This window comes from Zonotrichia leucophrys, chromosome 2 (genome assembly GCF_028769735.1).
Source record: "Zonotrichia leucophrys gambelii isolate GWCS_2022_RI chromosome 2, RI_Zleu_2.0, whole genome shotgun sequence".
Lineage (NCBI taxonomy): Eukaryota > Metazoa > Chordata > Aves > Passeriformes > Passerellidae > Zonotrichia > Zonotrichia leucophrys.
The window spans coordinates 5,241,281-5,253,809 of NC_088171.1; the positions used below are offsets into that span (position 1 = coordinate 5,241,281).

At 43.5% G+C, this 12,529-nt stretch overlaps 1 protein-coding gene across 3 annotated transcripts in view; it reads right to left on the reverse strand.

Annotated features, from left to right (window-relative positions):
• The window catches only part of LOC135443550 (mitogen-activated protein kinase kinase kinase 3-like), an 83,188-nt gene that overhangs the window by 52,912 nt on the left and 17,747 nt on the right, over positions 1-12,529 (reverse strand). For all 3 annotated transcript variants that reach the window (XM_064703840.1, XM_064703838.1, XM_064703839.1), the window contains exon 2: positions 5,974-6,053. In XM_064703840.1, the coding sequence (XP_064559910.1) occupies positions 5,974-5,977 (4 nt within the window). In that variant the 5' untranslated portion in view covers positions 5,978-6,053. The remainder of the gene's footprint in view (positions 1-5,973; positions 6,054-12,529) is intronic.

The following is a 12,529-nucleotide window of genomic DNA, read 5'->3' on the forward strand; positions in this document are numbered from 1 at the left end:
GAGAGGAGCCCCTGGCAGAGCTGCTGCTCACCCTGCTCAGCCCATCCCTGGGCACACTCATCACCATGAGTGCTCCTGTGAAAAATGGGTATTTTATGATTGGCTTTTGGCAAATATTACAATGAATATTATACGTGTTGTGTTAGAAAGTAAGGCTGTATTAATTCTCTTAAGTAGTGTTTTAAATATAGTTTTAGGTTATAAGATAATGTTAAGCTAGAAACTATGCTATGTAAGACACTTTTTTCCTAAAGAAAGGACTCACACTGAGATAGCAGCCAGAGGACACCTGAATCTTTCAGAGAAAGAGAATTTATTGCTCCATTGTCACAAGAAATGAACTTCTTCCCACCTTGCTCAGCCATGAGGACACCATTAGGATTAAGAGGAAGAAGCTGACACTGCCCAGACAGAATCCTGTGTTTGAATGGAATTTATGCATCATGTATGAGGTGTATGAATATACAACAGGTTATTGTTTTTAAGGGTTAATCCTCTGTTAACATGGGTCCTTTTTTGGGCTTATGCTGCCTATAAAAAGGTACCCAGACATCTGTAACTCTTTGTTTCTACTGTCTCATATTGTACTAATCCAAACTGTCCAAATTATCATAACTCTAATTATATTACTATTTTTATAACCACTTTATTCCTATTAAAATTTTAAAAACAAGTGATTGGCATTTTTCACACCTCTACATCCCCACATGCCAGGAGGGTGGCAAAGCCCAGCTAAGAAGCCAATTTTCCCCCAGGAAAACATTCTGACAGTGTTTCTCCTTCCTTCTCTCAGCTCCCCATCTCCAGCAGCTCAGGAGCACAACCCATGGAGGTGCAGCCACCTCAGAGCCTTCACCCCTTCCTGGCTAATGGGGAAAATCTCTGGGTTGGAGTTGGGTGCCTTTTGGTGGAGGAAGATTTGCTGAAGAGGGCAGAGCTTGGGGAAGCAGCTGCTGCCACTCTCACCCAGGCAGTGATGCTGAACAGGAGCCAGGATCTTTGAGCCCAACCATAAACCCAACCCTGCTCATGACAATCCAGCCATAAACCCAACACTGCTCATGACAAATCCCTTGTTTCTCCTTTGCTTTTGTGAATTAAAGTTACTCTAGGAGAGCTGCAAGCAGGGGCTTAAAAATCTTATATCTTAAAAAGCAAAACTAACCACATTTAAGAAAATTTTTGCATGCCTGTAGCTCTGCTACTCCTCACCACTTCAAAGGTGCCAGGTTTCTCATCCCACAAAAAACTTTCACAACTTTTTTTTGCTAACTCTGCCCTTTGCTCCACAAACACTAATTTTCCTCTAATGGATTAACATAATTGAATTAAACTTGGGCCAATTATTCCAGCAGTTTCCCTTGCTAAGCTTAAAATTTGCTCCTTCTGAAGAAGGACTTACATGCCTAAAAGGCAGCCTGGATTTTTCCACCTCTGTCATTTGGTCTAATAAAAGATATTACCTCTCCCCACAACCTGTACCTCTCTCTTGAGCACACTTGAAAGGGGAAAAATGTTTACCCAGCAAAGAGATGTAACTGGCAAGTTATTTCCCCTGACTGACTCTGATACTTCTGGAGGTTATTTGAGGGATCATAAAGAACTCGTTCTCCTTCCCAGCCCAGCAACTTCCAGGCTCAAAATCTCAGCCCAGAGCTCATGAATTCCTATTCTGTTGCTGCAGCAACAGCTGCAACATCCCAGATGTGATGCAGGTCCAATCCCACATTGCCCAGAGCGCCCTAAATTTGATACCTGGGCACAATGGGTGCAGTGCCATTGTGGGAATGGATAAAATTAGAGGGTTTTAGGAAAACTGCAGAAGACAGGCCTCAGATACAGTAGAAATGTGAACAGTGCTAAAGCAGCAGTTTTGAAATATGTCAGCAGAAAAAAAAATATTTAAACTGTAGAAAAGATAAGGGCAAACAGAACAATAAATCTATGTATTAGTGCTGGTCTGAATGGCTTTCTAAGCTGCAGAAAGTTTACCTAGCAAGATATTAAGAAGGTTAAGCTTATGAATGGAGCTCTGTGCATTTTCGTTTACAAACAGGTATTGTATTTGAAATAAGCAAGCATTGTTTTAACCAAAGGTACATGTGCTTATGGTAGTTAGATAGAACTACAGTCAATATGCTTTTGCTTTGAGTGATTGGTTGAGAAGCCTATAAAGTATATTGTAAAATTAAGTTTTCTGGCCTGCTGCCTAGATTGTGAGCTGTTAGCATCTTCCCATTATCATAATCATGTAATGAGACTGATGCTGAAAAATGAACAGCTCAAGACACTTTCCATAGCAGCCCCATCCTGTTCGTGTCTGTAAATAAATTGGCAGTGTCATGCCAGGAAAGGGAGAAGGAGACCACGGGCACCTTTGAACTCAGACACCTCTCAAAAAGAACAAAACCTGAGCCAGAAAGCCTGATGTGTCTTATTATAATATAAAGTGCTGCAATTCAACATGAATTAATCCTTCCTGGAAGCTCTCAGCAAACAAAGGGAAAGCTGAGAGCAATAAGGAAATGAAGAGTGAAAGCACTGCCTGCTGAGGAATGAGGAAAACACAGCATGGGAGGGTGAGACACCCATGGGACAGGCTCTGCTCTGCCCCACCAGCTCCAGCAGCCCCAAAATCCCCAAGGAACTGGGCTTGATGGCCAAGGCTGCTCAAACAAGCTCCCAGCAAGCTGCTGTGCCTGCTGCCAGCCCAGCCTGCAATCACATACACTCTGTCAATACTGCAAACAACATCACTCTCTCAGCTCCCACACCTCAGGTGACCTTTCTGCTGAAGCAAAAGTCACACTCTGCCCAGCAAAGCACTAAACCTTTGAGTTGTATGGATGTCCCCTGAGCAGAACAGATCAGCCTTCCTGCAGTTTTTATCATCACCATCACACATGCACACACACATTTCATAACCACAGCTGAGAACACTTAAATCATTTTTAAAACAAAAGGAAGAAAACTTGAGCAACAAACAAGCTGGTGCTTTTTGTACCAAGTTGTGCAGGTTTTTAAAACATTATTTTTGCTGTGATGTCATGTTTAAACACAGCAATTTTTAATACTTATTGGGCAGGGTTTTTCCACTGCGTTGCACTGAAGATGCAGACACCTTTAAAAGTGTCATAAGCACTCATGTGACCAAATTACAAAGAGTCTTGGACCCTTGAGTGTGACAGTGTTCACAAGGGTCTCAGGTTGAGGGAAAAGATGAGGATTTGACTCCATGTTTCAGAAGGTTTGATTATTATTTTATTATATATATTACATTAAAACTATACTAATAGAATAGAAGAAAGGATTCCATCAGAAGGCTGGCTAAGAATAGAATAGGAAAGAATGATAACAAAAGCTTCTGTCTCAGACAGAGAGTCCAAGCCAGCTGACTGTGATTGGCCATTAATTAGAAACAACCAACATGGGCCAATCACAGATGCACCTGTTGCATTCCACAGCAGCAGATAATCAATGTTTACATTTTGTTCCTGAGACCTCTCAGCTTCTCAGGAGGAAAAATCCTAAAAAAAAGATTTTCCATAAAAGTTGTCTGCAACACTTGAGGAGAGGTTGCAGCTGGAAATGAACTGTAAGAGGAATAAAAAGACTCAGTGCCAAGGATTTAGGCTGGTCCCAAGCAGGCCCATGCAGAGATGCTGCAGCACCCAGGGGTGCCAGGGCTGCACAGGGCTGGCCTAAGCACTGCACGACACAGAGACACCAGAAGTCCCCACTTCCCCTCCTTTGGGCTCCATGCAAGGTCATGCAACTTCCCTAGAACACATCTGGGAGTGAACAGTCCTGTGCTGAACCCTGAGACACTGGGCAGGCTATAAATAGGATCCTGGAAAAAAAAAAAAAAAAAAAAGGTAGATCTGGAACAGGCTGTCTGAGATCACCTCATCCAACACATCTCCTGTGAAGGGAAGGAGGAGGGAAATTTCCAGAAGGAAATCACTGATGTGACTGCAAATTCTCTGTACTTTCCTTGAAAATACTCCTTCATCCCAAAGCATGAAGTAAAGAAACACATATACGAGGAAGAGGCAGAGAAGTGAAACCCTCAAAATTTAGCCCAAATTCCTGTGCATCAGCAAAGCTATCACTGTGATTCTTTCACAGACAAACACCTCTCAGTGACACTGATGAGGACACACAGCACCTCACTCATCCCCACAGAGCAGACTCAGGATCTCAAATTAACCCCACCTGGACACATCCTGGCACATCTAACCCCACACAGGTGTGGATGGTGCTGGGGAAGAGCCACAGCAACCTTGGTGAGGGACACGCACAGTCCCTTCCACCCACAACTCCAAACCTGCACAAGACTCCAAAAATCCCCAAAACCAGCCACAGTGCCTCTCTTCACCACAGAATTCCCACAATTAATGCTGCCCTGGTGTACCCATATTACATTTGCAGGCTGAAGGCACCTTGAGCAGGTTCTATCAGCCACTCTCTGTACAAGAAATCACCAAAGTTACAATCTCCTGAGAGCTGGGTTGGAGCCAGCAACTCCTTCCCTGCTGATGCTCAGGGCAAGCCTGAGCTTTCCTTGTTAAAATAACCCACATTGCCTTGACAAAGCAGTGGCTTTTGCCTTCGAAGTGAAAATGTTTCCAAAAAATTTTGGGGTTAGTCACCAGGGATTTTAAACTGAAATTTGTCATGGTTTATATTGAAGAAGCAGATCTGGACTTTCTCTTCTCTCCCCTTCCCTTTTTTTTTTTTTTAACCTAGCTTTAAATTAGTTCTCTTTCCACAAAATCTCTCTTCTAGGTAACAGAGGAAAAGGAAAAACAACACAAAGCCAGGATGGGTAAATACCACTCTTCTCCTTTCTCCATAGGGGAGAATAAACATTTAAGATGTGGCAGTGGCTCCACACTTTTCATTTTCTAAATTCAGACTGATTTTCTAAATTCACTACCAAGCTCTGAATCACGTTTGTACAAGGCTTTTTATGAGGGCAGTTAGTGACAGGACAGTGGGAGATGGCTTCAAACTGACAGAAGGAAGATTTACACTAGGTATTAGGAAGAAATTCTTTCCTGTGAAGGTGGAGAAGCACAGGGTGCCCAGAGCAGCTGTGGCTGACTCTGGATCCCTGGAAATGCCCAAGGCCAGGCTGGACAGGGTTTGGAGCACCCTGGGACAGTGGAAGGTGTTCCTGCCATGGCAGGGGGCTGCAATGAGATGATCTTTTAGGTCCCTTCCAGCCCAAACCATTTTGTGAGTCTACACATCTGCAAGAACAAACCCTAAACTTAACACATATCTCCTTTTTAATTCTTCTTCTTTAAAGCATCATTTCAGCCATCCCTGAAAAGTTTAGGGTGAATTGTGTAAATGCTGCAGATGTGCAAGTGAAGTGCTCAGCTGCAAGCAGGAACCCTCCAAGATCTCTCCTCCTTTCTTGGGTCCCCCAGGTCAGGAAGCCATTTAAGCACTTCCAAGTGGTGCCAATTCCTGACATAAAGTATTTTCTTTAGGAGAAAGTTCTTATCTGTAGAGATAAGATGGAAATCATGATGTACCTCCAGAACTATAAATAATTTCCACCTAATAAAGTTTCCCTCACCACCTCAGAGCATCTGATACACAACTGTTCCAGCAGAAGAGGGAGAAGGTGGAAGCAATCCAGGTTACCACTTAGAAAAGCAATATATTCAAGCTTTGTTTGAAACAGAAAATTCCTTGGGAGAAGATCTGCAGGGAATGAAGATGCTCTGCAGAGAAATACAAGGAGAGACTCCACCTAGAACATAACCACCAGATCACACTCGGAATAAGAAGAAAATTTGTCCAATTTTGGCGCCACTAAAATGCTAAACATAAATCAGAAAGCAATGTAACAGTCAGAGCATCTTCGCAATTTCCCCCAGTCTGTTGGCACATTTGGTAGTCCCAGCCAAAATTATCAGGCTGCAGAAAATGAATTCTCCAGGGGAATCCAGTTCTTACCCATCTTTCCATCTACATCAGGCCTCCATTCCACTGGTCCCAGACTCTGGTGCCTTATCCTCCTCTCTCAAGCATCCACCCTGTAATGAACACACACACAGGTTAATTTTGACATGACAACAGGGTCATGGACCACTTTTCACAAGGCCTGTCCCCACCATCACCTGGGAAAGGGGAGAACCTGATTTAGGAATGGAGAGCAGGGTCTGCCTTCCTCTGCACACACCAAAGGTAACACCACAAACCTGGGACGTCAATGGCTTTAAAATCTTGGGGTAAACAATTTGTGCTTCCTTAAGAGCAGAACATTTTAATTACATTATATTTTTATGTGTTTTTACATGATTAATGTAACCCTAAAGCAACACAATCTTTAACACTTCAGATTCCACAGCATCCCTGTGGGGTAACACTCACTTAGGGAACAGGCTGACAGCAGGACATGCAAAAGCAGTGCTGAATCAAAGCAGAAACCTAAATTTAGGCCTTCCAAATGGCAGCCAAGGTTCCCCAAGGCTGGACCAGCTTTCCTCTGGCTGCCTGGGTAAAAAGCTGAGCACAGGCAGCTCTCAGCAGCAGTGAGTGCCCTGTACATCCATCCCTCATGGGAGGTGTGTGCCCAGGAGCCCTCCAGAGTTTCTACCTTTAATCTGCCCCCAAAACCAGCACAGAAGGGGCTCAGTGACCTCCCACCCTGCATTCAGCATTCAGCCAAATGCCACCCTGCATTCAGCCAAACTCCTGCACCCAGAGAGGTTTTTGGGGGTTTTTTGGCCACCAATAAACTAAAGCAGGCCTGAGCCCATAGGAGCCTGTCCTGCTCACTAATGAAAAGCCTCATTTTAGACTGAACAAAGGCAAAATCCACCTAAAGATGGGCACCTTTTAAAGGACACTGTGATAGAAAACATCATCAAATCCCACTTTAGCTGGGGCAAAATCCACCTAAAGATGGGCACCTTTTAAAGCACACTGTGATAGAAAACATCATCAAATCCCACTTTAGCTGGGGCAAAATCCACCTAAAGATGGGCACCTTTTAAAGCACACTGTGATAGAAAACATCATCAAATTCCACTTTAGATGCCTGATAAGCCCTCAGATTTCCTGGTCATAAACCTGTGTGATAGCACAAGAAAAGGGAGAAACACCTCAAAAACTTGATCAGACTTTGCACAGGGAGTGAGACATTTCCTGTCCTGCACTCACTGCAGGCTGCCCTGAAGTCAGTGAGAGATCCAGGACACTGACACGGATATTGGAGTGTTAAACATGAGGCACTGGCCACAAATGGGAGGAAAAAGCACTTTGAAATCCTCCTGGCTTGGTCAAATCAATTCAAACACAGCAACAAATCTGAGGAGGACCAGGAATGGTCCCAAGCATGGATTAAAATGATTTTCTGCAGCTCTGGTGCCTCGGTGCTGGCAAGCACAGGGATTTTTATCCAACCTATTTCGAGAGAGACGAGCAGGAAGGGAAGGTGATAAGGGAGCAGCAGAGGCAGAGACATCCAAGTGCCCTGAGAGGGTTTTTCCTTCTCCTGCAGCTTCCTCCCAGCACAGCACCATCAGCCTGAGAGCCCTGGGCCACCAGGAACTCTGCTCTGTACATTTCCAACACCAAGGAGGAGAAAAGGAAGCAACCAAACAGCTTGAATGGTTAAAAATCCTACCTAGAGAAAGAACTGCTCGGTCTGTGCAACACCGAATCGAGAGGGAGCAGAAAACCAGCAAGAAGATTATAACAAGGGCAGGAAACAGCCCAATCCTTCACTTTTGCTTTCAAAGCTGCTGTGACACTTCCAGGAATTAAGCTGTGTGCATAATTTGCAGTGAGGGCCACAGGCAGACAGTCTGGATCAACTAAATTCCTGGGACAGCCCAGGCTGACTCTCCTTATCAGAGCAATAGATTTTTCTAGTGTCTTCCTGGAGACCTTCCAGACCTTTCCAAACCATATCTAGTCACAAAAACAAGCATCTACAGGAACTGTGCAAACGAGCCCTGGAAAAAACAGGGGACCTTTCCATCAGCAGAGCCCTCCCTGTGCTGTTCTCCATCACCTCTGCCCCAGCGAAGCCCTGGGACCCCCCTGCCCAGCCCTGGTAGCAAACCAGACACGCACACAGGGCAGGGAATCTCCACAGATACACAGGAGAAAGGAGGGTTTTCTGTTTTAGCAGAAAATGCTAAATGTTCTCAGTGCTGAGGACAGGCAGCCTTCAAACTGGACTGCACATGCTGGTGATTTCCGTGGCTTCCCAAAAATACATACCAGCAGCTTCCTGTTCCAGAAGGACAAATTCCTGTTTCTAGTACAAATTCTGTCCTATTATTATGTCCCTTCAAAAACAGGGAGGGGGGGAAAAAATAAGAGGGGAAAAAAAAAGGGAAAATCCTTTTCCTACAGATGCTGTTCCAAGCGGCTTCTCCCACTCAGCTCCCTGATCAGCGCTGGCATTTTGGGACACAAAACCTGGGAGCATCTGAAACTGGGCTCCCAGTGGCCACTGCACCCACAGAACTCTGTAAATCTACTCAAAATCTCCCTGGTAAGCACCTGCCAAGCAGTGAGTGCTCAGCAAGATGCTGGGGCAATGTATTCCAGGTTTGTGATGTGCATGCAAGAGACTCTGCCTGCTCCAGTCTGCTCAGGGAACTGCTGGAAGCCACTTCCTGCAGGAAAGCCCAGCACAGATGGGGAAAAACAATAATAATATTATAAAAATTGGATTGATATTATAATAATTAATATAATAATATTTGAATATTATAATAATTAATCAATAATTAATTTATTATTATAATAATTGTGATATAATATCACAATCATTTATATACTAAGATAACAATAATTATCATTAATGTAATAATATAACAATGATAATATTATAATATTGTAATATAACAATATTATCATAATTTATTTTTTATCAATTTTGATTTGTCTGAGCTGAACCTAGCAGAGTGGCTCAACTTCTTCACAGCTCCATGAGTGCAGGGTATGAGTATCTACATGAGAGATGCATGCAAGGTTATTAATCCACTTCGAACATTAATCCCTGCCTTTCTTTTTTTCTTCCCACACTCCTGGCTGGGAAGGGATTAAGGCAGACTGAGCTCAAGGGAGACAACAGTTGAGCTATGACATGTCTGTACATCCATGACTCCTGCCTTTGTGGATCTAAATTACAGAAAGCAAAACAGAGGAGGAGAGGGTGGAGAAGTGTGATTTTCTCTGGATGTAAGGGAAGATAAAACAAAGTGACCAGGGGATTTACTGTGAGGAATTAAGTTAGGAAAGCAGGAAGAGTGCAGTCCAGCACTGAGAGCTGCTATTGACACTTGGGATTTCCTCTATCACCCACCCCAAAAAGAATTTTTCTTGCCCTGCAGAGGCTCAGCATCCCCCATAAAACACAGATTTCATGCCAGCATGCCTTGCCACTGCTGCAGCAGAAGCAAACAGCATCTCCCTGTGCAGTTTATCACCCCCAGGCTTCCAGGGAAAGCAGCACCAACTTATTCCTGCCTGAGCACAACTTAGCACTTTGGTTTGGAGGTGTAGGGACACACCACTGTAAGAAAAAATAAAAATAAAAATAAAATAAATAAAATAAAAAAAAAATAAATAAAATAAAAATAAATAAAAATAAAAAAAAAATAAAAATAAAAATAAAAATAATAATCCACAGTTGCCCCGAAATAGGGCTCGGCTGGAAAGCTACTCAAAGTAGCATTGCTAAAATTGGGACTTTCCTTGTTTTTTCAAGCAGCAGGGAACATGTTGGGCTCAGAGAGTTTAACAAGCAAGAGTCAAGCGGAAAAAATCTCTCCTTTTTAAGAGTTGACCACATTAACTTTCAGCAAGTTTCCGGGAGTCCTGCCAGAGCACTGGAGTTTTGTATACTACGGAACTGTTAAAAATATTATTGTAAATGTTATTTTCAAAAAGCTTCAGAGGCCAGAGCTGGGGTAGTGTAAAAAACAACAGCAAAGCAAATGAGATTGTTTTAATGGTGAGAACACAAATGGATGTGTGCTGATAGCTCAGGCAGCCTGCAGGCTTGGCAAAGAGGGATTCAAAGGCAAAGGAGAGTTGGAATATTACAGGTTAGCTGGAATATTTCAGGTTTTCTCTGATCATCCCAACCTCATCCTTATAGTTTTCTCTAAACACTACAGAACATTCAACCTGCTGCACTTAGAACTGCCCTGGAACTTGGATCCATATTCTGGGATACACAAAACAACAGCTAGATTTTGGTGCCATTTCAGACACACAAGACCCTGCCCTGAAGGCATTTTCCACCCAGGTTATCCAAAGGATACACCACACAAGGGAAGTAAAAAAATAGCAATTTAAGACTGTGCATCCTTGTAGATGTAGCACTTGAGGATCTGACTCCATGTTTCAGAAGGTTGATTTATTATTTTATGATAATATATTGTATTAAAACTATACTAAAAGAATATAACAAAGGATTTCATCAGAAGGCCAGCTAAGAATAGAAAGAGAAAGAATGAATAACAAAGGCTTGTGGAACCAACAGTGTCCAAGCCAGCTGACTGTGATTGGCCATTAATTAGAAACAACTACATGAGACCAATCCCAGATGCACCTGTTGCATTCCACAGCAGCAGATAATCAATGTTTACATTTTGTTCCTGAGGCCTCTCAGCTTCTCTGGAGGAAAAATCCTAAGGGGAAAGGATTTTTCATAAAAACAAGGCTTCTTCTCCCCCAGTTTGGGCCATGACACCCCAAAACTGCTCAAGAATTTTTCTCACAGCCCCTGCTGCTGGGAGAAGAGATCTGTGTTCAAAATCCATGGTGCTCAGTGGAGGATTCCTTCAGCCAGTGACCCAGCCAGGGCAGCTGCACTTGACAGAAAAATCTCCTGAGCCATCCTGTTCCTTCCAGCACGATGTGTACTGACAATGAGAGGTTTGGAACCTGCCTGAGTCCTGCTGTTACCATCCATGACAGCCCTTTGAAGAAGCCACTGAGATCTTAAAACAAATCCTCTTCTCAGAAATTACTTTTTATAAGCAAAATGTTCCAGACAGCACACTCCATGCAGTACGTTATCACAGAGAGGTTTGGGTTGGAAAGGATCTGAAAGATCTCCTGGTTCCAACCCCTGCCATGGGCAGGGACACTTTCCACTATTCCAAGTTGCTCCAAGCCCTGTCCAATCTGGCCTTGGACACTTCCAGGGATTCCAGGATTCTCTGGGTAACCTGTGCCAGGGCCTCTCCATCCTCACAGGAAACAATTTCTTCCTAATACCAAATCTAAATCCCTCCTCCTCCAGTTTAAGACCATTCTCCCTTGTCCTATCACTCCATGTCCATGTAAGAAGTCCCTCTTCAGCTCTCTTGTAGCCCCTTTGAGTACTGGTATTTTTCTCAGTCCCTTTTCCTCCTTTGCAGTAATATTCCTTTTGCAGTAATCAGCAATGTATACTGGCAAATTAAATAGCTTTGATTTTCCATACAGATCTCAAACCTCTGGAACAATAAAACAAAGAAGCAAATCAAAAGGATTAGAAAGTACTCTTCTAAAAGTAAAGGTCACACACCACAGCCCCATCAGCTCAGAGTTAATCTATTTTACATGTAACACACAGCTCAAGCAAAGCAAGTGTCCAGAGAACACACGTGTCCCCACCTGCTTGGGTTTTAATTTTTATCAGGGTCTGCACAGCACAGAATTGTGTCTATTGAACTCATATTTTTACAGAGAAAATCGTGGAGATGAACCAATTTGCAGACACCCTGATCACACCCCAAAGCCCACCTCAGCCCCTCTGTGCCTAAATCCAAGTTTTCAAATTGGGCACTGAAGGGACCCAGTCTCAAGGATCCTCAGCTCCCCAGATGAGGCTGAACCAGGATTATTCACACACACAGCCCTGCTTGTGAGGATGAAGATCTGCACCGAGGGGAGAGCACTGTCTTGCATCATTTTCCCTTCCACAGGACAAAATCCTGTCCTCAGACAGTCCTCTGTGTATTTATGAATCAGGGGGAAACCCTGATTACACCTACAGAAACCCTCTGATGCCAATGAACATTCCCCTCCAAGTGAACACAGCAAAGGGAAGGTATTTCTACATATAAAATAAAAACCAATGCAGAAGAGTGTTGTCATTTCTTCCTCCTGCAGGTTTTTGTTGCCTTATTTTTGTCCTTCTCCTCAAATGACCAAAGATTTTGTGGGAGGGAAATTAAAGCAAAACTGTGTATCTGGAAAAGTGAAGCTTCAGGCCCCTTTCTTCCATGTTACTGGGAAAAACAGGAAGGAGAATGAGCAGAAACCAAAAAGGAGGAATAGAAGTAAAACCTTCAGCTGAAATAAGCCATCAGAGAAGGGTTTGTCTCAGAAAAAAAATATTTCCTGGGGGAAAAACAATTGGGAGAAAATCATGTGGTATCAGAAACAAGGAGTCTCCATGAATGGAGCTTTACACCAGAGAGCTGCAAAGCCAAGGTTGTGCCATGGGAGCCTGGCCTGAGAGCTGGAATCTGCACCAGGGACTGGGATTCCA